Source organism: Schistocerca americana, chromosome 1, assembly GCF_021461395.2.
Source record: "Schistocerca americana isolate TAMUIC-IGC-003095 chromosome 1, iqSchAmer2.1, whole genome shotgun sequence".
NCBI lineage: Eukaryota > Metazoa > Arthropoda > Insecta > Orthoptera > Acrididae > Schistocerca > Schistocerca americana.
The window spans coordinates 410,192,586-410,218,398 of NC_060119.1; the positions used below are offsets into that span (position 1 = coordinate 410,192,586).

Here is a 25,813-nt window from a genome sequence, read left to right on the forward strand (position 1 = left end):
AGAAGTTTATGCTCTCTGTGATCATTATGTATGACTATTGGATGTTTAAACTGTGCGTCATTTATGTTGGCGGCCGAGTTTAGGTTCGTTCTGCGCATCTGACGTCACAAAACACAGTCAGCCAATGAACAGAGAACAGCGGTGCCACATCTCGACTGCACTGCAGAGCATGGACGAGTGTCTTCAGATTTGGAAACGTTCAGTCATAAATAAAGTAATAGAACAAAAGCAATGTCTTGATAGCAGACATTCTTTTATAGAAATTTTGGAAAAAGCATTCTTTATACCAATTGCTTCATATTATATTAATTAATTAAACCAAACAAGCAATAAGACTCCTAATTCAGGCGATAGCACTCTCACGAACCGCTTTTTCGCAATAAAGAACAGCGGTAATTGTTTATTTCCTATTGTACTTCGACGAAGCGTGAGTAATTCATAGTCATACCAACAGTGTTTGTCAGTATTTTGCATGACGTGTTATTGTCCTCAGCGTTGTGTAGTCAGACGAGGTGCGTTAGCGTAACGGTTAAGGTGTGGGGCTGCTATGTGAAAGGTTATGAGTTCAAACCTTGTTCGGTGCTTAGTATTTTCATTATTAAAAAACAATATCAAAGTGCCTTACTTTACTAATTTTATTCGTTTTAATGCAATTTTTTGAAATTTCTAGTGCTTTGTCTCTTCATTAACCCTTTTGCAGCTGCAGACACGTGCTCGCCGCATTCCGCACTGTATGCGATTTTGTCATCACTGCACTGCTCGCCTGTGCAGACACATGGTGTTCCCACTGCTTTGACACACTTATCATTCAGTTTCACAAAAACTATTTGGCCCACAAATTTGAATTTTACATGTCTTCTTGACTGATACCTTCCCCCCATAAATGACTTAATTTTGTTTCGATGTTCAACGCAGTTATTATGCAGCTTTAAATGTAGTAAACCATTGCACGAAATTTTGAAGAGTTGGCAGAGGTAGAAGTCCATAGCGTATACTTTCCGTATGGTCGATTTTAGTTGCCACAATGTTGAGAATGAAATGTGGACAAGATACCTGAATTTCATATAAAATTTACTGTATAACAATATCTCATTTAATTTAAGTACGACATAGGTGTCGTACGTAATATTGAGAAATATTCCATCTTTCGCGACTGTAATAAAAGTATTATTTACACCGGACGCGTTTGGCTTTATTTTAAAGCACTTCAATCAAGGAAAGGTATGGCACATACACAATGGTACTCATGTTCTCTTTCTTGTTTTTGTTCCACAGTCGCAGTTTTACCAATGGTACTGAAATATATTCCTCTTCTGCAACTGTAATAAGGGGCTTATTTAGACCAGACGCGTTTCTCTCTTTTGAAGCATCTTCAGTGGACAGTATTTTGTCTCCTCCATTGCCAAATCACCTTTCGTAGTTTTGTGCTGCGGTAACACAATATTCAACGTTTGTGTTGGCAGATCAGTGTTTTAGCACTTCACTGATAGACGGTATATTTAAGTCCTAATGTTTTTGTAAGTCCACAGTTTTGTTTAATGTATTTTGTCTACTTCCTTTTGATTGATTGAAGTGCTTTAAAATAAAGCCAAACGTGCTCAGTGTAAATAAAACTTCTGTTACAGTTGCGAAAGACGGAATATTTCTCAATATTACATACGACACCTATGTGGTACTTAAATGAGCTATTGTTATACGGTAAATTTTATATTAAATTTAGGTATCTTGTCCACATTTCATTCTCAACATTGTGCAACTAAAATCGACCATACGGAAAGTATACTCTATGGACTTTTACCTCTGCAAACTCTCCAAAATTTCGTGCAATGGTTTACTATATTTAATGCTGCATAATAACTGCGTTGAACATCGAAACAAAATTAAGTCATTTATGGGGGGAAGGTATCAGTCAAGAAGATGTGTAAAAATCTAATTTTTGGGCCAAATAGTTTTTGTGGAATCGATTGATAAGAGTGTCAAAGCAGTAGGAACACGATGTGTCTGCACGGGCGAGTAGTGCAGTGACAAAATCGCGCACAGCGCGGAATGCAGGGAGCACGTCTTTGTAGCAGCGAAAGGGTTAATGCGGCCGTGGTGGCTTTACTTCATGAACTGCGCGCTCCCCCCTAAACATAAGCTTGCGAACTATGCTATACTATGGCGCTGCTTCTATTGGTGCGCGCGTCGTGTGCAACTGGCAACGCAGCAATCTCCCGCGTCTGGGCGGGCATGCGCGAGCCACCAAGATAAAAGAATTGAACTGTAGTATGTCACAGTTTGGATTTCATTTGTTCATCATGTTTATTCAAATCGGCTGTTCCACTGAGGAAGCTATATACACATTCATGGTGACATATGTTAAAATATCAAAGATTTCTTGATTATTTCAATTTTGATTAATGGATAAATTGTTATGAGATGCAGGTTTCAGCACAAGCCTGAGACAGAGGACACAGTCTTGTATACACTACTGAATACTTAAAGCGAGGGGTGGGGGGGGGGGGGGGGGGGGGGGGGGGGGGGGAACACACACACACATAAAGAACTGCTAAAACATTTAGGTATAGCTAGCAGTTTGAGAATAACACAGAAATATTCTACATAAAATACTAGAAGGAAATATTATCTTCTCTTCACTGTAATGAATCTAAGTTTGACACTGGTATGAGTGAAACACATAACTACAAAACTCTTTTAATAATTTGCTAATGGAAATATAATGCCTGACAGGTAACAGAGATATTTTCAGATAGACTAAACTTGTTTCTCCAGAACAACTCCTTGAATATCATGGAGGAATTCTTGAATAAGCAATGAATTAACAAACTTGTAAATGGCCAGCATGTAACCAAATACAGATTCTTTCACAACCACTATTACAGGCTTCTAGAGTTAGAAGGGGAACTGAATACGAGTAAATGCAGTTCTTAGAAGGAATCCATGCCTGGAAATGTACTGTTTGGGTGTAAATCATGTTTGAGGATTGGTTCACTTTGAAATCTCGTTCTTCACAGTATACACACAGTGGTGGCAGTTCAATGACCTGGATTCCTTACAGGAGCCCATGGCACGGCAATGTTTTGTGTACTTACTGTCAGGTTGCTTCCTGCACGATGAAGGATGTCCTCCTAAAAACCAAGATTGCCAAACATCTGTGGAGCACCACAGCCAACTCTCCAGTTACAAATGTACCAGTTTCTTCCACTCCTTATTTTAATCAGATGAAATTGTATGTGATGTTATTAAAAAGGAAAACAGTTCCTAATGTTCAGCAAAATTATATTCATTTGATTTGTTCACCAACTGACTTTCGGCTTCTCAGTTCATCTTCAGACAACAATTGAATGTCGCAAACACAGATACAGATAAATATGATGTGTGGCTTACACAGATATTATTTGTACAGAAGATACAAAATGACAAAGTGTTTACACAGGAAGACATTGCAATAATTACATTAACTAAAAAAAGAGGAGGTTAAAAAGCATTTACCTGGAGATACATTTAACAAACAATGAGAAATAATATGAATTTACAGTTTGAATCTAGTATTTGTAACGAAAACTTTATTTAACAAAGGGGAAACTGAGTCCAATCATTTAATACTAGCCTGGTATTCTGTGTCGTGCGTGTTGATTCCAATGGGGTCATCTTTCTGCTTTTCTTGACATAATGTAAAACTTCACATTATACATCATATGACTAGTTTTCTGCTAAAAGATGATCAGTACAGGTTGGTTCTTTCTTCCGCAATTGTCAGCTTCTCTCATATTCATGTAGCCTAACGATCACAGCTTTGCCTGACTGAACGTAATACACTTTTTCATACTGCTTGCAAGTAATTTTATATAAACCACTCTGTGCCAAGGGTTGCAATTTGTGTTTACTATTGATTAAAAAAGTTTTGACATGTCATTGGTATTAAAATGTAGGTCTGTAATGTGAGACTTCAAACTTTTATAAGATTGTCTGAAATGCTGAAAATATATGAAAATTTGCACCAAGATTTGTAACTACTGAGTGACTGCTGTTGGTCAGCATACTGAAGTAGTTTAATTTTATTCATTTTCGTTTTCGTGGCATATTACCAATTAGGGCAGAACTATAACCATTGCTGGAAGCAATTTGTTTGATGGTTTGTAGTTCTATTTGGAATGTTGATCTTGATACTGCACCAGATATGAGGTGATGCACCACCAAATGGAAAACTGCATATTTTGTGGATGCTGGGAACACATAGGGATTATTTTATCAGTAGCTATGCTTTTCTGTAAATGCTAAATTTGTGTTTTCTCTAACTGATGTCTACATTATTGTCCAAGAAATTTATAGAACAGCACCACTGTAAGCTGAATTTTCTTATGTTAAGAGTTTAAATGCTGTACTAGTGTGTCTAATTGTCTAGTGGTGCCAGCTTACAAACACAGCACATCATCATCAAAATATCCAATTCAATTGTTCTTTCTGTAAGAAAATTTGTTCAAACTGTCAGTGAAAATACCTTTAGAAATTAAATACATTACTACAGCATTTAAACTCAAAACACAAGAAAATTCAGTTTACAGTGGAGCTGGTAAGTTGTTCTATAAATATGTCTGGCCATAATATAGATACTAGTAAAAGAAAACACATATTTAACATTTACAGAAAGACATAGCTTCCGATATGGTACTTACTGCAAGCTCCCAGCATCCTTACAGCCACAAACATGTAGCTTTCTACTCAATGATGCATTGCATCAGATCTGTTGCATTATCAAATCAGCTTTTCAAACAGAACTACAAACCATCAAACAAATTGCTTCCAACTTCTGCCTTGATTGACAATATGCTACAGAAAAAGAAAATGAGTAAAATTACACCACTTCTGAATGCTGGCCAACACCAGTCACTCAGTGGCTATGGATCTTGATGCAAAATTCCATATTCCGGCAAAATTTCTGACAACCTTGCAAAAAGGTTAAAGTCTCACAGTTACAGAATATCGATAACATATCAAATATTTTATTCAGTAGTAAAGACAAATTGCAACCCTTAGCACACATTGGCGTATGTAAAATCACTTGCAAGTAGTGTGAAAGTTTACTGGTCAGTCAGGCAGAGCTATGGCAATCAGGCTACATGAACATGAGAGAAGTTGGCGACTGCAGGAGAAAGGTCACCAGCTGCTGATCATCTTTTAGCAGGAAGCCATTCAAGTGTCATAGAATATTAAGTTTCACATTTGTCAAGAAAAGCAGAGATGACCCTACTGGAAATCAACACACGACAGAATGTCAGCCTAGAATGGCTATGATTGGACGTAGTTCCCATTTCCACTTTGTTAAATTAAGTTTTCATTACGAATACTACAATCAAACTGTAAATTCATCTTATTTCTCATCAATTTAATCGTATCTCCAGATAAAAACTATGTTTAAGTCCTTTTTTAATTAGTGTTGTTATTGTAATGCTTTCCCATATAAACACTGTCTTTTCTGTATCTTATGAAGAAATAATATCTTTTTAAGTCACACACTATGTTTCTCTGTGTTTGTAACATTCAGTTGTCACCTGAAGATGGACTGAGAAGCCAAAGCCGGAAAGTGACCAAACCAAACAATTATAATTTTGCAGAACATCAGGATTTGTTTTCCTTTTAATATTATCATCACTTTCTGCCCAGCACCAAAAGGAAATTCAGTTAATGTTTGTTCTGAAAATGATTACAATCTCTGAACTTATGTTATATCCAAATGGTACATTTGTAAGAATTGTGAAGCACCCTGTGTAGTATATACAATTAATTCTACAATATTTTGTCCAACTGACATTCCCGATCATAACATTTATTATGAATATGGTCTATGGAAGATGGAGTCAGTTAACTAACAATGTAACGGAGTAGCGAACAAGGAGAGTTGTTGCCAGTGGTCACTGGCATCTGGTAAAAGTGAAGAATTGAGAAGCAGATGCACAGATAATTAAGTGACTTTTTGTGCTTTTCTTTTCAGTGCGATTTACAAAACACACTAATATCAATGCAACAAGTGTCAAAAATTAATGCACACAACTAAAAATGTAATGCGGGTGTATGGACAAAACCTATCCGGATACATTTTTTTTTCCTTTCCAAATCCGATGAGTACTGCAACAAACCTTAGAAATCCCAGGTTCTGAAAAAAGTGGTTGATAGTTTTCGAATTCAGTAAGTGGCTGTTGATGTTGATGCTGGATAAGTCCTTGCCACTTGTTAGGAATTTTTGGTACAGGTCCTGAGCGATCTGCTGAGGGATCAAATGATTTTTCCAATTCAGAGAGAACTTGTGAAAGGCCTGGCTGAGAGAAGACCTGCAACAAAGCAAACATATGACATCAGGAACATTAACCTTATTATCTTCAATTGCCACGTGCCGCAAAACATTGTCAAACCCAAAAATAAACGTCCAGGCATCATTATACGAAATAACAACTTATTAAAAATTATCAAATTGTATGAAAGAGTAGCACACAGCCTCTGCCCATTAATTACACGGGGTGTATACGCGGACAAGGAAAAACAATTCCCAGATTTTTCCCAGTTAAAAATACATTTTCTCCCAGATGAAAATACACTTTTTCCATGTAAAGTATCAGTATATTTTCCCTCCGAACAGTAAAAGTTATCAATCCTTTGGATGGCTATGGTTTTATACACCGGCGTATAATTTCTCGGCACTTTAGAAAACGAAACTCAAGGGGGGAAAAAAGTAAAAAACCACATTTTGGAAAGATCTTTGACACGCTGCAACATGTACGTTGTATATTTTCATATTACCAAAGTATAAATGCGAATTCCACTAAAAACCAAATGTTACTTTCTGAAGCATTGAAAACGAGACTGCGATGTGTTTTTGAAAGCCACTCACAGCTCATGTCATGTGATCTTGCCAGGTGATGACATCAGATATTCGGAGTATACTACATGTGATGTAGTCAGCCAATAGCTGTTGAGTAGCGTGAACACACAAATAGGAAAAATTAATGGTCTAAATTAATATACATAGTGTTGCCACAAGAAAAACATAGCTTTCACATATCATATTGGTCTCTAAGATTTGTGGGGACATAGGACTACTGGCTCACCCCCCAATACCATCACGACCCTACCGCAGTGAGAACAACTGTACCTTTGCCAGATCAGTTCTCTGTAGTACGCGCTCTATGCTACACCATACACTATCTTAATGTGTTTCTGGTAACACTTATCCTTGAGGAAAATGGAGCCTTACTTGCAACACTGTAAACCCCACTGCCATTTAAAGTCTTAAGAATCAAAGAATGAATGTGAAACAACATTATACGCTTAAGTTCACACTATTTCTCTGTAATTGCCTCTAATGAATTCAGGTATCTCATCAAGATTTTATACTGTGTAATAATATTATGGAAAGGAAAGTTGCTACTACCATACCACAGAGATGCTGTATCACAGGTAGGAACAACAAAAAGACTGTCGCAAAGTGAGTTTCCAAGCCAACAATGCCTTTGTCGAAAATTGGCAACACACACACACACACACACACACACACACACACACACACACACACAATGACAGTCTCTGGCAGCTGAAGCCAGACTACTCTGTTTTAAATACAAACTACTGTTCCACACATATTTTCATTTTTCCTGTCTATCTTGGCAGGCTGTTACAGCAAATGGTTTCAAAGTGTTTCTAAACAAAAACAGTTTTGGTTGCGAAATTATTTAATGTCAATGACACGTTCCACCCTTTTGAGGCATCATCAGATTGTCTATAAAAATGAGCAAACCAATCAATTAAATACAAGTGAAGGAAAGAAGGCAGAGTCCTATCTTGCACAGCTACATAGACGATGCGAACTAAAAGTAATAAAACTTATGTAAAAGTACGATAATGATCGAAGCAGAAGAAATGAATTAAAATTTGTGCTGGTGGAGAGGGCACTGCTCTCAACTTGGGTAGTTCGTGCAGCAATATTAACCATGGTGCTGTGGTGATGTGATAGTTAGCATTTCTGCCTAGCAAGCAAGAACACCCTAGTTTGAGTCCCGGCCGCAGCACCAATTTTAAATCATTTCTTCTGCTTCGATCATTACCGTAGATCTAGAAGAGACTTAAACCTCTCAGGGAAAAATTTAACTATAAGATTTATGTAAAAGTATCTGCATATAAGAGCGATCAGTTCGTTTTACATTATATGTGGTTTTATAATATAAAATGGACACCAAGGTAACCGAACATATAATCCATCCATCATGAAGCATCTAAACCACGAAGTGGACATAGTGAAAGGAGACAAACAGTCAGAATAACACCGAGAAAGTACAAAAATGTGGCAGAATAATTTCCAAAGTTACTGTATATTACCTTGAGCACATCAGCCGGCTCCACTGTGGCTGTACAAGAACGGTCCACGGTTTGAGTTGCAAACGGCACAACGTCTGTACTGATGCATGCGCACGCGTACACGCACACACACACGCATGCACACACACGCACACACACAAAATTACTATGACAAACTGATATACAGATATATAACGCGGCAAGAAGTACCTAGGTGGTGTACATGACCGGCTTATGGCACATTTTCGAAAAACAAAAGTGTGTAAAACTAGTAATTAAAATGAGGGTAGTCGCAGTGAGACTGACATCCGTTAAAAATTATTCAGTGCAGTAGACAATAATACTGAAGGTCCCTCAGAGTTTGTTCAAGCTGCTGTCCCAGCAGTTGTGGGAGGTATTCTTACAACACTGATTTTAGATACCAGTGCAAGTGTAAACGTGACAGACGCTAATTTCTTTAAGAAAACAGCACAGTCTGTAAATATTCTGGCTTTGCCAGTTCAAAAGCGAGTGGTATCTGGTGCTATCATTGCCAGAGGCCAGACAGTTATGTTGCAGGCACAGATAGATGAATTTGAGAACAGAGTGGATGAATTCACTTTTCTCTTTAACCGTGTCCTGTATCGTAAGCACAGAATTTGTGCGGGAACAGGACATAAAGACAGACCTCCCGCATGGGGAATGCCATATAACGTTGGAGGTGACGAGTTTGTTTTGAATCTTATGAAGACAAAAGCGAAACACAGCCGGCTGTGCCAAGGAATACAAGTTAAAATGATTAAGAATAGAGTGCTGTGGGTGAAAGACCATTCACAGTGCATGAAGCCTGCAACTTAACTAAAGAACAGAGGGTTAAACGAAAAAGATTCTTTGCTCATAAGATGCATATCCGAGGAGAGAAAAACATTATTGGATGAACAGAAAATGGAATTACGTGTATTACTGGAGAAATATGTCCAGGAATTTTCATTAAGGCCTGTCGTGATTAAGGACTGTGTGTACTGGATGGAAGTCATACCGCATAAAACTTACTGCTATGCAACCTATTCTGTCCCACAGCCCAGAAAGGACGCTGTCAGACAAGATCTCCAAAAAATGATACAGTGGTGCATCACAGAGCCTTCCCTTTCACTACGCAGCAGCTCATTATTAGTTGTGGGCAAGGCAGGCAGAGGGGTATGCCTTGTTCTTGATGGATGATCTATCAACAAAATAATTGTTCCGGTAAGAAGCACGCCAGAAGTTTTATTATCAACAAAAGGATCTGAAGAAATGTGTTCAGTGAGGATGTTTGCACAGATGTCAAACTATTTTGTCTTATATATTTTATCTACAAACCTTTATTGTGAATGTATACATTTACGGATAGCACTAGAAGATGCATAAAATTATTAACATTCATTTGACATTAGAAGCAGTGGTAATGATCTTTTAGTTTTAAGTATCTGCTGAAAATAAGTAGCAGTCCAAAATTAATGGACATAAATATTACCAATCATTACACACACACACACACACACACACACACACACACACACACACACACACACACACAAAAAAAATCAGTAATGATTTTTTTAGTTTTAAGAATCTGTTGAATATAAGTAGTATTCAGGAAGTTTTTCCACGTGTTTTCATGAAAGTATGTTTATGCTGCCAAAAGTGATTCTACGTAATGAGAAAGTATCTTTCTACAGCACTACAACTGTGAAATACGAAAATGAGGACCGCATATTTTGTCAGTGAAAAGGTTATTTTCAGCATTAGTTGTATGAAGTCTAGAGGTTTGACAAGTTTATTAGGGAAGATATTTCTGTATAGGTAAAGTATAGTTTAAGGAAAGGTGATGAACAAAAGCCACATGAGAACTGAAGTTATGTTTTTTATAATGTGTTACCTAGAACAACGTAAACAGATGAACTGCTACTTGCAAGTAAGTGTATATCGAGCAAGACACAGTAATATTCAGTCTAACTACTTACGTTGTGGTAAGCACTTTTCTTTCCAAGTTTAATTTCTATGGAACAAATATGCGATACACTTAGACACAGAATAGTGCCAAGTACAGAACAATTAGTTAAACCTGGTAGTGAACTGTATGTAAACTGAGTACATTCTTGGCCACATTTGTGCTTTATAGAATGACACTAAACTGAGCTTATCATTTACTGAAAGAAATGATGCACAGGCCAAGCAATAACTATAATCAAACTGTAAATATTAGTATGTAGCAGCATGAAAGACAGCATTTCTAGTTGATAAGTCAAACAGAAGCCAGTACAAGGTGCTATTGGACTGATATTTCATTTTGTATGTAAATATTTATATGTATGCTAATCTCTTACTTATCTGTTTAATATGAGTTGATATGAGTTTTATTTTGAAAGAGAGAATTGCTATGTAAAGACAGACTAGCACACTTTATTCAGAATGATCCCTTATATGTTAAGAGACGTGAGACCATGCGTTATGCGAGTTTATGCAGAGCTGGAGGTTGGATTTTTGCCACATGTGATTTCGGAGGCATGTGTTAATTTTGTGATCACAGTCTGCGGTGTTTGGATTTTGTTTATGCTTTGCTCTTTGCCAATCTGCTCCAAAAATAGAATTATTTCATGGGTATATGGTAATAGGACAATAACCTATGTAATGGTACTCAATCTCTAAAATATAAAAAGAGGGAAATAAAGAATTTTGTGAACATCAGACCACAAGCAATGCATTGGAGGAAACACAGATAACATACCAAAAACACACAAGTGACACTTTATTCATGTGAAGCCACTTGTAAGAAAGACAAATGTAAAAACTATGTCAGTTAATTTGTACAAGAAGTAAATGCGATCCATGGAACGAACAGACTTGTGCAGGTAAGAAAAAGGAACTCATTTATTTATAAGTGAAGATTGTGATGTGAACTGGTGGACAACGGTCATAATAGGACATTCGAATGAGTGACATTGAGTACCCAAAATGGATAAAGCCAATAAGTGTTACATGAAGTGAACAGTTTGTGTGTCAAACTCACCATTGTGAACTGCATGCCAACGCAGTGAGAAGTCCTGTGCAAATGTTTTTTTTTTTTTTATGTGTACACACACATTGACACATGTATCCACACACAAAAAGGATTTAGTGAACTTATAAAAGGTATTATTGCACTGGCGAGGCAACAGACGAGTAAAAGAATGGCTCGTCAATAAACAAACACTGTGTGAAAGTGTGATTAATTGTTACCCCACATAAACTTTGCAGTTGTACACAGAGTGATTTTTTTTTTTTTATGTACCAATTCTAAACAGTGATCTCCTTGAAATGCCTGTGCTTAACACTAAAAAATATATACGAGTATTGTGCGTAGACGAACTCGGTGGACAAGAACTCGACTTACTTAGTTTGAAAATACGTCATGATCTGTAGACAGCGTTGCCAACTACGAACTAGTGAGAACTAAAGTTCCAAAAGAAAGAACTGGATCAGAAGATCTATAAACACGAAAGGCAATAATGAAAGTGAACTCTGTTACACTAATCAAATTTTTCCTAGGGCAACTCTGCGTTATTGAACTAATTTTTGTAGAACTGATACTGCTTTGCTTTGATTTTCATGTGTCGATGGAGAGAAAAAGATCGTGATTTAATGTAGGGAATGTATTTTTGTGCTATTCCGAAGGAATGTTCCTGAGAAATGTTTATATATTGCTCTGTCATCCAAGTTGAAGGCAGCTGCCATAACTTGTTTTGGACTACATAAAAGCAGGAGCTGTGAGGTCTCTCCTTCTCTCATTTGTTTTCGATGAATGTTTCATAAAATGTAAGTGTCGCTCTCGTATCTGTAACTTTTGGTTAAGTAATTACATTAATTTTATTATAAAAGTCGTGTTTGAATCAAGAAACCTACTCTCCTCTTCCACTAATGCCACATCTCAATTTATTATGATGCATTTTAGAACTTTTTCAGGCTGCAGTGAAGGAGAGTTGCTGACGAATTGTTTGGTGGTCACAACCGAATGCTACTATTGTTCAATCGGCATTTACTTCATCAAACTTTTATTTCAGCATCCTTGAGATATCTTTTACTAATCTTTTCTATCAGTAGGCAAGGTAACTACACAAAATGCATAATTGTGAGATTGGTCACTGGCCACTAAACAATTCGATTGGTCAATGGTCTTGTCGGTCTGACGCGAATCTGATGCTGTATGGTGAAATGCAATTTCATTAATAACTAAAACTAATTTTCTATGCACCTTCTACCATTTCAGGAGCTTTACCACTAAGCAGAGTTGATCTAAAAAAATTTATAATATAACAACATTATTTTACTTTTTAAAATATCAGCAATATTTTAAGAGATAACATAGATGTCAAATAAAGCTAAACTTTTAAGTGAAGCACTTAACAGAACCAAAATCTACACTAATAATAAAACAATCATTTCTTCAAAACTGCCAGACAAATTTTCATGAGGTTACCAACTGACACAGTTTATGAAGTGTCTAATGCAGAGCAGATGATTTTTTGTTGTTTCAAATGGCAGAAAGAGTCAATGGAGAATGCAGGAGAACAGCTTTCCCAAGGAAGTGTGCTGGCTCCAATATAAAGTAACATACTACCAATAATCAGCCACTGAACACTGGGAACCTGGTGCTTCATCTACACACATGACACAGCTGCTGCTGCTGCTGCTTCTCAGGGAATGGCGTTTGAAGACGTAGAATCCAATCTAAATCTATTTTCAAAGAACTTGCTATCTACTATCACAACATCACTTGAAATTCAACACAGATAAAACCCAAATGTGTGTGTTCCCCTATACAATAAAGAGGTAAGAATGTTTGCAAACATTGTAACTTCTTTGATGATAATACTCAGTAAATGTCTGAAAATGGCCTTGTAAGCCGAAAACCGGTAAACAAAATAAAAGTAATATTGTAGAACAAAAGCAAAGTGGTGCTTTTCATTTATTAGGTAAGAAGAAAGTTAAACATAACCTGGAGAGGACACAGTCTAAATCATTGTGCCCATCTCCAATATCTAGTGTCAAAGTCTGATTGTGCCTTAATCTACAAAGAACAGTGTATAGACACCAGACACAAGGTATGCACCAGAAACAACCTCATCCACAAGCTGACCTAACACCACATGGGGTCCCATTGCAGCATCCCCTGCACATGTGCAGTTGTTTTATATTTCTCTGCTGTGGAGTATGCCACGTCAGTCTGGACGAACTCTGGGCATGGCTCTTCACGAGACAGGCTGCGTAGTCACAGGGTGGCTATGATAAACCCCAGTCAACAAGATATTTCTACTCAAGGGAGCAGCACCTTCACATGTAAGAAGACAGGTAGCAGCAGAGAATGAAAAGAAGAAGTAAGAAACGGATTCAAGGCATCCACTGTTTGGAACTCACACTTATCCATCACGACTGAAATCCAGAAGATGCTTCCTACTTACAACTGTACCAATTCCAAGTTCAGCAGAAAAACTGAGATGTGGAGAATAAAGTCTCCTGTAGGATTATGGACAGAAAAAGATAAAGTACATTCAGGCTTCCATCTTCAATAGGGGACCTGGAAAACCTTCAATATGTTTAGAACAAGGGTGAGATGGTGGAAGACTAATATGAAGAACTGTGGTATCAGTGTTGCTGAATGTTATGAATGTGGGGCAAGGCATTACTCTTTAACACTTGTTGGTCTGCAGTAACCTGAGCAAACCCTGTGACATGGAAGATGTGTTTGCAGCAAATATCTGCCATTCTGGTTGCTGAACATTGGACTCAAGTGTGAAATTCTTTGCAATTAATATTAAGATTGTAGTTTTTATTATATTGTATTTTATTGTTCCTTGGACTGGGATAAAAAAAAACAAATCTTGTTTTTCACAGATAAATTGAGTGTAGATTGGGTAGTGGGAAAAGGGGGGGGGGGACATATAGGCATAGATAAAAAGATATTGTAATTCAAATTATTATCTAAAACTCAGACATTCAGAGTTTGATTGTTCAAACATCATGGTGTAGTGCACCAAAGAACCAACAGATGGCACTCTTTGTGTATTAGTACACCAACGAATCAATAGATGGTGCTGTTAAGATCTGTATTTCTAAAAAAATAAATAAAAAGATTAAAAAAGGTACAGGGGTAATGTGGTGACAGCTTTCTGACGAGTTCTTAAGATCATTGATCATCTTCTGAGCATGTATTTGCTTAAATGAGGGCTAAATAAGGATCAAGGCAGTGTACTCTGTATATGGCTGCCTCTAATATAGGCAGCTGTGGTTTGCCCCATCGACTTGTTGCTCAACCTCATAGTTCACCTCGATACATATTGGGAAAGCCAATAGTTTTCATGATTTTGACTGTTGCCAAATGCAGCAATCTAATGTTTATTGAGTTACATCAGGCTTGAATTAATTTCGTATATTATAACAAATTACAATTTTTCCTAATCACACTGTTAAATGCTTCAACCTTGTATTTTTTATTTGAAATATCACAGTACGTCTTCATTTAAAAGTCCACAAATTTCCAAGCAGCTACCGCTACTGACAGAATCAGCAATCAAATGAGTTATTATCAGTGTCACAATAGACTTAATTTAACTTCACTGCTGAAAATAAACACTACAGCAGTCCATGCACGACAGTTCATGGTACCAGTATGTTCTAAAACGTCATATGTGATAATGCATTTTTTTACAGGGTCTTATCTCAGGTTCTATTGATCAGAGTGTTTCAGACAACTCTTCACCTAGCGACCATTTCTATAGTTTATGGATGAATGTCTACTGTAACTATCCTTTACTGCAGAGTCAAAATTTCAACTTCCTTCAACCCAGACAAATTGAAAAAAGTCTGGTTGTTCTGGAGCATTACATGTGGTCTATGGGGACTTTAAGCAGCTTATAGAAGCGCCATTCATTCATGGGTGGTTCCTGAGAAAATCCCGAAAAACCAAGACTTCTTGGTACGAAAAATACCTACTGCGAGGATGGCCACTTCTATAATTTCTATTCATTGCAGAATGTAAAATTTTTACACGTGTTACTAAGATAATATTCTCGAGGAACTTAAAACTCTTTTTGACATCATTACCCGTTCCTGATATCCAGAGGGTCAGAGTTACCATAGTACACAAACAGAAATAAAGCTAGTAGTTGGAGTGCCGACTCACCATGCTGTCCAGTGCAGATCTACATGCCTACGGCTGCACACAGAGAACGACGGTTAACCTGCTAGTGAAGGTACAGCAATGTCATTATGAGTAGAACATCATACGCGCTCCATTAGCTCTCCACATTTTCTCACTTGAGTTTGCACACACTATTCGGTAAAAAAGTTACTTATGTGCTCATTATCTCACAAATGGTCATCCTTACTGCAATATTCACATATAAGTAAGTGTAGGTTGCTATGATTTTGTGCTTGGTGTGTTTCACACTGTATGTTACTGTGTATGTCTCCAATCTTGAGAAAATGGATTTTATGTAAGGAATTCACTACTGATCACATGCGTGTGACAGTGAAATATTAATAACATTCCTCTTATCTTCTAAACAGGTCGTGATATTGAAATGAGATTTTGTCAAATGATAGCATGCACAGAGGAGATTATTTTGCCAAATGGTTAACACATAGGACTTTCTTATCTACGGGGATATAACATAAGCTATAACTTTTATTTTTATTTATTTGTTTTTTTCCCAATCCAGTGCTGAAATGATTAAGTTGCATTGACAATTAGTGAAAAGATAATTTACTAGTATGAAAATAAATATGAAATTTCTTCTTCCCTTATGTTACTGGAAACTGACATAATTTAAGTTTTCAGTACTCTAGTAACCTCTCTGGTCGCCACCTGCTTTACATATTTAATGAGACACTCTGTTCCAAGTTTCTGTCCCAATAGCTATTGCAAGGTTTTTGTGGAAATTATACTGTATTTGGCAAAAGAAGCCAAAGTAAAACTGTCAACAAGAGAATGTAGTCATTACTCATGTGTGATGAGAAAAGGTTAACAGTGCAGACTAAAACACACTGCCAATTCTGTTGCAAGTTTGACAGAATCCTGTAACCCACTGTATTTTTATAGTGAACAACTGGAATGGAAAGTTATCAAAGGATTTTCTTTCTGTTCTTCACCTGAGCAATATGGAAATAATTCACAGCAAATAGTGTATCATATTTTTGCTCCTGGGTCCATTCAGAGTGAAGTGGTCAACTTATCCACTTTAATTGTCTTTTGATGTTTAAGAGATAGATTATATACATTTATAATATGTTTTAACCTTAATGGCTAGTCTCAAACAGTTCGTAAAGTAATGACTATCATATTTTCATAACCTTGTTATCCACAGAACACCTGGCATCTTTTGTGTAACAGATATATTTATCTAGCTGCCATGTTAAATTTTGCTTTTTTGCTAAAACATAACAGAAAATCAACACCAAGAGGCCCTCAAAACAAAGGTGTGGAGTCACAATCATTGCAGCTGGAGCACCTGAGCAGTGCCAGAAATACACAATTAGATAATTGTGCAAATGACAGGTGAATGAACAAGAACCACCATACAACCTTATTCTTGTGATTTTAAAGAAACAATTTGATAAACTATATTTGTATCTTCACTGTGTAGTGAGTTATCTTTTTGCATTCCTGTTGTGTTTTGCAAAAGAAACAAAATTTAACATGGCAACTAGATAAATCTGTGTGTTACTCAAAACTCCTCACTGATGATGCTTCTCTGAAGAAATGAAGTTCAACAAGTCAAAAGAAAACAAATCGTCAAGTCTGTTGCAATTTCAGGGGTATCCTGTAACCCAATGCATCTTCAATACCGCACAGTTGGGACTGAAACTCACTGAAGGGTTTTCTTTTACATTTGAGTTATCTTTGAATATGAAAAAGCACATTTCCATTCTTATTCATGTACTTAGTGAATGAATGAATGTTTTTACTACAAATATAATTTAATTCAGCAGTGATACTGACTTTGGTGAATCGTTAGCAATTTTCTGCAAGTTGCCAGTGTGTCACAGCTTAGAGTTTTATTGGGTAAGTACTAGTCTGAAAAATGCAGCACTGTTCTATCAGAAACATCAAATTTGATGCCTGTTTATCTGTGAATAACAGTGTTATGAAAATATGATAGTAGTTGATACTAGTACTTGAGGTTAAAAGAGATTATAAATGCATATAATCTATCTTTAATACATTAAAAGACAATTAAGGTGAATAAGTTCACCACTTAACTCTGAATGGGGATAGGAACAAAAACTATGGTACACTATTTGCTGTGAATTATTTTCATATTTCTAAGAAGAAGAACAAGAAGAAAATCCTTTGGTAAGTTTCCATTTAGTTGTTCACCACAAAAAAATACAATTGGTTACAGGATTCCACCAAACTTGCAACAGAACTGGCAATTTGTTTTAGTGTGAATTGTTAACCTTTCCTTCTTTGAAGAAGCATCATGACTTATGAGTGATAACTACAGTTCTCTTGTTGACAGGTTTAATTTGGCTTTTTTGCCAAAACTCTAACTGTGCAAACTCACCCTGCAATAGCTATTGGGACAGATTCTTGAACACGCAATAGGCAACAAGACAGATCAGTACCTATGGAAAACCACATTGTGTTGCTTCGCAGTAACATAAGAGGAGAAATTTCACGTTTACTTTCATAACAGCAAATTCTCTTTTACTATCTGTTGATGACTCTTAAAAAATTACAGTATTGGACTGATAAAAATAAAAGCTATAGCTTCTGCTATATGGACTTGCATAAGAAAGTTCCTTATGTCAACCATTTGCCAAAATACTCTCTTCTTGCCTGCTGTCATTTGCCAAAATCTCGTTTCGATACCTCTACCAATTTAGGAGCTATGAGGGATGTTGTGAATATTTCATTCTTGCTCACACACAACTGAAAATGAATGCAATACATAAAATCCATTTTTACAAGGCTGGAGACCACCTCTCAAGTCTAAAGAAAAACGTTAGCTAAATTTCATACATAACATTGGTGTAATATGCACCAAATGCAAAATTACAGTGACCACTATTTTTCATTGCAAATTTTTAAAATTTTGCACCTTGTCTTACTTAAAAGTGAATTTCACAAAAAGTGTAGCAAGATGATGAGCACTTCACCTTGAAGCTGAAATAAAAAAAAAGTGAAAAATGTCTAGTTCATTCCAGATTGGTTGCAGACATGGGGTTGCACCAGTCAGCACTGCCAGCCAGCTGCATCATCAGATCACAAGGGGGATATTTTCTCTGCTAGTTCAAGCAGCCTCGCGCCATGCATGTACACCACCACCTTTCTATGAGCCTCCTTACTTATGCAGAAAACTGCAAAAATCAGTTCGTAGCAGTTTCTACACTGTGGGCAACGATTATCAAAATAACTAACCATAGCAAATGGCTCAAATTTTAAGTGCACATTCTTTAGACATTCATCTAGAAATGCCATTTTCAAAAATCTGTATCTGTTACCAAGATGCACCACAAAACCATAATTTTTCAGTAGCACAAGTACCAACTGTGGGGATAGCTACTTCTATAATTTCTATACATGGCAAATCAATGAATATTTTACATGTTCTTAAACTGATTTTCTCAGTGAACAATGAACTATTTCTGACACCATGGTCCGTTACCAGGATTCAAAGGTTCAAAGTTACCACACCAAATAACATTTTTTTCAGCAAATTTACTCCAATAAAGCTTTGTCATGGGCTGTCACTGTATAATGTGCACTTCACACCTACACAAATTTGGCAAAGTGGTACCAAAGTGACAGAATATGGGCTAAAAAGGGCCATAACATGCCAGAAATGAAGTTAAAATAACTAAATAGAAGTTAAAGTAACTACGAAAAATTATTTAAAACCTGAAAGACTGCAAATCCAATAAAATATTTCTGAAAACATTATTACTCCTTAAAGATGCAAATCATAAACCAAACATTTTCAATGAACGGCGATCAATGAGCAAGTATCAAGAAGAAATGTAAAGCAAACAATTTTGTGTTAATCTTATGTGTACTTATATGTTATTTAAAAGTGCCAAAGTATATCAACTGTCAACAATATTATGAAAAGGAAAGTTGCTACTCACCACATAACAGAGATGCTGAGTCATAGATAGGCCTATCTGCAACTCAGCGTATCCACTATTTGGTGAGTAACAACTTTCCTTTTCATAATATTGTTACATTCCATCCTCAATTTTCCACTGTTTGATATAAACTGTCACAATTTTACTAACCTAAAGAATTCATTTTAGACTATTTATGCATCACACCCTGCTGTAGCACGGAAAACAAGGGAACCAGCAGAAAAATGCTCCTGTCTGAGCACAAAAAAATGAATACGTTCCTTTTTATAAGACTGACAGAAATGGCGAACCAACTGCCTCAATCCTCGTTCCATCTTCCTCACCAAAAATTCTGGCATGAGAACATACTCGTATTTATCTGTGTTGAAAGAGTGTAGCACAGAGACAATGATGGTGGAAAAGAGATGGGACAGTGCCAGTGGGAGAGAAATAGAGAGGACACGGCAATGGTGGGAGAGACAAAGTGACAATCACAGAGAAAGGGAGATGGATGTAGATAAAAGTAGTGACAGCAAAAGAGAGTGGGTGCATTTTGAACCAAAATTTTAAACATGTAGGTATAGGGGAAAAAGTAAGTTGCCACCTGTGCAACCAGTTGGCAGGAATCTCAAGGATTGAAGGCTCAGGATGTGCACAAAGTTGCTGTCCACCTAGGAAATGTCTATGAGTGAGAGAGATAGAGAATTGTTTTCATCAGAGAGAGCACACAACAGCCTTGAATTTAGGCACACTGTTGTCAGTTCTTCAAATGTCACTACTGTACTGTCAATGATACATTTGAGATGTGACTTCAAACATTTGATTCCTGCTTCCCTCACTCCACCAAAGTGAAGGGCACAAAGTGGAGTAAAATTCCAATTAATACCCTCTGAGGTTGAAAAGTTCATCACACTCTCAACTGTAGCACCACAGAAAAAAACGCTTAAGTTCATTGTGTACACTTATAAATGTGTACCATTATCATTATACATGTGATAAGGTTTTCCTCTTCTAGCAATGAACTCCTGACGGCAGTCAGAAATGATCTGGTTACTAAGTCACCAACTCACTTTATATGGATGGTTTTGGCTACCATACAAATAAATAAAGTAATATAGACCAAGGTGGTAACCTTAGTCCATCTTACACTGCTTTTCACAGTAACAGGGCTGCGTAATCCTCTCCACAATGCTGGAGAGGAAAAGAATGGTTCACTTTAGAGGCCAATAGTTGACCCTAAAGGTGAACCGCCATCTGAAAACATTTCCCGATAACTCCTTTAGTTGTGCTGCGCCTGTTGGGAATCCAAAATCTCCTACACAACAGACAGCGAAAGCTGTGACCCAGCGCGCAACAGGTTTTCATGTTCACACACAATGAGAATTTTTATCAGATGATGCTTAGGTGGTATGATAACAAGACGTTGCTCATCCTACAGGTACTTGGCATTCGTTAACCTTCCCCTCACTCACAAAATACCTTCTGTGTCAACAAACGGGTGGAAATTTCTTAATTTGCTATTATGTGGAACAGAAAAATTGGCCTTTAACAAAGTGATCTCACCATACTCACCATGATGAATTATGCAAATGCCCTTTTGATAGCATTTTGACATTCTTGTAGGAGGAGGAGGAGGAGGAGGAGATTAGTGTTTAACGTCCTATCAACGACAAGTTCATTAGAGACGGAGCACAAGCTCGGATTAGGGAAGGCTGGGGAAGGAAATCGGCCATGCCCTTGCAAAGGAACCACCACTGCATTTGCCTGAAGTGATCTAGGGAAATCATGGAAAATCTAAATCAGGATGGCCAGATGGGGGATTGAACTGTCGTCGTCCTGAATGCGCATCCTTGTGGGGTGAGTGGCAAAGTTACCCTGTCAGCTTGATGCAACATAGCATTTTAAACAAACCTCAGTGCATAGCCCAAACCCATGTAAGTTTTCTTGAATGAGGAATATTTACACACAAATTCATCACCAAGTTCAATAACAGACACAAAAAATACTCACACACACCTTAATTCTGGTGCTTCTTTTACCACTTGTGAAGGACAAGTGCTCTAGTCCAGGTCACAGTTGGATAGCCATGAAGGGCCAGTCCACCACTGCAGCATGAAGGGCCAGTCCACCACTGCAGCATGAAGGGCCAGTCCACCACTGCAGAAGGTAGCTCAAATGTTCTGGACGAATGTCACATGATATGTGATCAGCAGGATTGTTTTCTGATTTTACAAATGTCTAGATGGGAACTGAACTTAGTTCCTGAATTTCAGAGTCTGTGATGGCAACAAAGGTTTTCCAGTGACTGGGACTACGATGCTGCCAGCAGGGAACTATTATGGAGCCCATCCACAGATGGATATCACCACTGTTTATGATGTCTACAGTACTGGCCATCTTATAAATGAGTTGAGCAAGAAGAAGAGCACCACATAATTCGAGTTGTGGGAGAGATTGTTTGACAGGGGCTACATGAGATTTGGCTGCAGCCAATGAAACTACAACTTTGTTGTTGGGAAGAACACATCTGATAGAAACACAAACATACACCAATTGTGAAGCATCACAGAAAAGGTGAATTTTGTGTTTAACTTATTGAGCACAGGGAATGATCTTCCTCCTAATCAAAATATCATTGAGGAAAGGCAACTGGATATGAAGGACATTTCATTCATCAATTATGATGGATGGAAGGACTTCATCCCAATAAAGGCTTTGTTGCCACAAATGCTGCAAGAAGAAGCTTGCATCCTATGACTGATGCGCCCAAAACCTCATGCTGGTCAAAGACAGATGCTATTGTACTGAGTGATCAAAAAGTCAGTAAAAATTTGAAAACTTAATAAACCACGGAATAATGTAGATAGAGGGGTAAAAATTGACACACATGCTTGGAATGACATGGGGTTTTATTAGAACCAAAATGAAGGATGGTGCTCCATCCCATATTGCTAGACACATGAAAGATCTCTTGCGCGTGTCGTTTGGTGATGATCATGTGCTTCGCCGCAACTTTTGTCATGCTTGGCCTCCCAGGTCCCCAGACCTCAGTCCGTGCAATTATTGGCTTTGGGGTTACCTGAAGCCGCAAGTGTATCGTGATCGACCGACATCTCTAGGGATGCTGAAAGACAACATCTGACGCCAATGCCTCACCGTACATGCTTTACAGTGCTGTTCACAACATTATTCCTCGACTACAGCTATTGTTGAGGAATGATGGTGGACATATTGAGCATTTCCTGTAAAGAACATCATCTTTGCTTTGTCTTATTTTGTTATGCTAATTATTGCTATTCTGATCAGATGAAGCGGCATCTGTCGGACATTTTTTGAGCTTTTGTATTTTTTTGGTTCTAGTAAAACCCCATGTCATTCCAAGCATGTGTGTCAATTTGTACCTCTCTATCTACATCATTCCGTGATTTACTCAGTTTTCAAATTTATACTGACTTTTTGATCACCCGGTACATAGGACATTACACTCGGTAATCTTTCAGCACTGATGACTCTCCAGCTGCACTTGGCACTGAAATGTGTCAGAGCCATGGTGCCACAAGATTCCTAATGTTTTTATGGCTTTTCTACAGCAAGATTACAAGGCAAAGATGTTTTTTTGTCCTGCGATGGAATTTGTCCCATAACACATTGGCTACTGCAGCACCATTTCATCATTGGATGTTCATAAGCTTTAGTTTCAGTAGTTGACCCACATAATAAGTCATACACATAGAAGCTAGAAAACAATGATTGCAATGCCATTGAAAACTTCTTCCTTCTCAAAGCCAACTGTTGGAGACATCTAGTCACAAGACAGGCTGCAGGAACAGTTCTTCAAGGGGAGTTAAATTGGAAAAAAAATTTCACATTTTTGGATTTTTATCTCATTATAAAATTTGCAATTTTTCGAATAAAATGATATATATCTCACATACAAACTCACATGGGAAGTATTTTATTTTACTTTTTAAAATATGATCTACATCAATTGAAAATGTTAAAAAATTTTACATGCATTACTTCAAGATCCAATAAAATCAGTAATTTTTATATAGAAAGCTGTGGATTGTTGTGTTATAAAGGTTAATATATGTGTTTGTGTTGGTCATTTCCAGAAGAGGATGGGCACCAGGTTGAGGAAGTTGAAACAAAGTTTGAGAGACAAGAAACTTTCTGATGGTGAAACCATATGAGGCAGGCTGATAGGCAAAATGATTGATGAACTACAGCAGTATTATGGGATGGCCATTAGAAATAATACTGACAATTTGTTGAAAATGAAGCAGGCAGTATGGGCTACACTACCTTCTTCCACAGACTGTCAACTGATGAAAAACCGGTACACCACCTTTGCCCTCCTGGGCCTGATTCATGGTGCAATTACCGCAATGCCCAGTACTCAAACAGTTCATACAGCCATAAACATTCCATCCCAGCATCAGTCGTGGATATCATAAAACCTATTTACAAAGACCTGGCAAATCCTAAACTACTGAAGAAGTGTCTGACAAAATCCCTATGAGTCGTTCAATAATCTTATATGGACTCGCTTACCAAAAAATGTTTCTATTGGAATGAAGACACTAAAGTGGGGGGGGGGGGGGGCGGGGGGGGGTGATCAGTGAAGCTGTTACTGCTTTTAATGATGGCAACATTGGTAGGGTGAAAGTGCTATAGCATACGGCAATCATTCCTGGACCAAACTGCATCAGAGAACTTGAATGGATGGACAAGATTCCCATTGTATGCAGAAAATTGGCCAATAAGGAGTCCAGAAAGAAGAAAAGAGTTGGAAAAAGATCAAGAGGACGATATACAGTACGGTGCAGGGTGCTTCAGAGTGACTAAAAATAAAAAATTAAGCACATATTAAGTGAGTTACACTCTTTTGAAACTTTAGAAGCCGTTCCCGAATATTTACATTTTCTGTTGCATTTTTCCCTAAATCTCAGAAACCACTTCAAGTATTCAGATTTCTAGGGAGTAATAACATACATATCCTGAGTCTACTGAACTAAAAGAAGAACATAATGTTATGTATAATTAAAATTATTTAGGATAATGTACAAAAAAAGTACACAAAATTTTAACCATGTAATTAAAAAATTGTATTTTGGAAAGCAGCGGCTGAAATGCAATTATTGTAGTTCAGTAAACTCAAAACACACAGTTTAATGTCCTGTAAAAGTTTCATGTTAATGGCTACAGTGGTTTCTGAAATACAGGGAAGCCAAGTCACTAAATTTAACAAAGGATAGAGCGTTCTAACTCCTCTTAAGTGACTGTAGACAATCTATATTCTTGCATCAGTTCAGTGATTCCCACCACAAAATTCTGTGGAATTTCATGTCACCAGGATGGAGATACACTTGGAGATACATTTTTGCTACGTCAACTGACAGAGCCAAATTAAAGGAGCAAAATTTTATAATAATCGAAAATAAATCTGGTTGGATAGTGGGGCCAACAATCAAGATATCTTTGAGGGGTATTCTACTACAAATGGCAGCAGAGCCATCAAACAATACTCTCAACTTAGTAGTGGCGCTGCATTCCTTGAAGACAACATGGTACGGGAGGTAAAACTTTGGACCTACGATACCATGAGAGTTCGAGAGTCCCATGTGTCCTAGTTAAATATACTCATGCGTGACTGCAGCATATTCCCGTTTCAGATTTGCATGCCTTTTAAATCTTCTCTAAAGGTGTTCCAGACTTCATCAGGTTTCACTGGCAGACGATCCACAAACCTCCCACCTTCATCTTGAGCTGTGTTACACTAAATGCAAGCCTCACACATTTTATCCTGCTTGCACAGGTAGTTCCTCTAGCTCCTAAAACCTTTGCATTTTGGCATCTAAATCATCACCTCTAACAAATGTAGGTTACTGCAGAATGAGGCATGTTACATGAAGCTGAAGGAATCCTACCAGGCAAAATCCGGCTACAAGTGTAATCCCAAAAGTAAGGTCTCCCATTTTTTTATAAGTACATAGACCTGTTTATTTCTACAGTGGTTTACATCAGTTTACAGTTTGAACATTTAGCTATTTTTCGACATAATCACCATTTCTGTCGATGCATTTTTGTAGACGCTGTGGCAGTTTTTGTATGCCCACGTCATACCAGCTCACCGCCATGCTGTTCAGAAAGTTATGAACCTCAACTTTCACCTGCTCATCGGAGCTGAATCGCTTTCCGGCCAAATGTTCCTTTAACCTAGGGAACAGGTGAGAGTCACTGGGCGCCAAATCAGGACTATAGGGTGGATGGGTGATTATGTTCCACTGAAACTGTTGCACGAGAGCAACGGTTTGCCGAGTGATGTGTGGGTGAGCGTTGTCATGGAGAATGTGTATGCCCT

At 37.5% G+C, this 25,813-nt stretch overlaps 1 protein-coding gene across 2 annotated transcripts in view; it reads right to left on the reverse strand.

Moving 5' to 3' along the window:
- LOC124602067 (sphingomyelin phosphodiesterase 4) overlaps positions 1–25,813 on the reverse strand; it is a 200,969-nt gene that overhangs the window by 90,791 nt on the left and 84,365 nt on the right. For both annotated transcript variants that reach the window (XM_047136294.1, XM_047136293.1), the window contains exon 8: positions 6,138–6,329. In XM_047136294.1, coding sequence (XP_046992250.1) covers positions 6,138–6,329 — 192 coding nt within the window. The remainder of the gene's footprint in view (positions 1–6,137; positions 6,330–25,813) is intronic.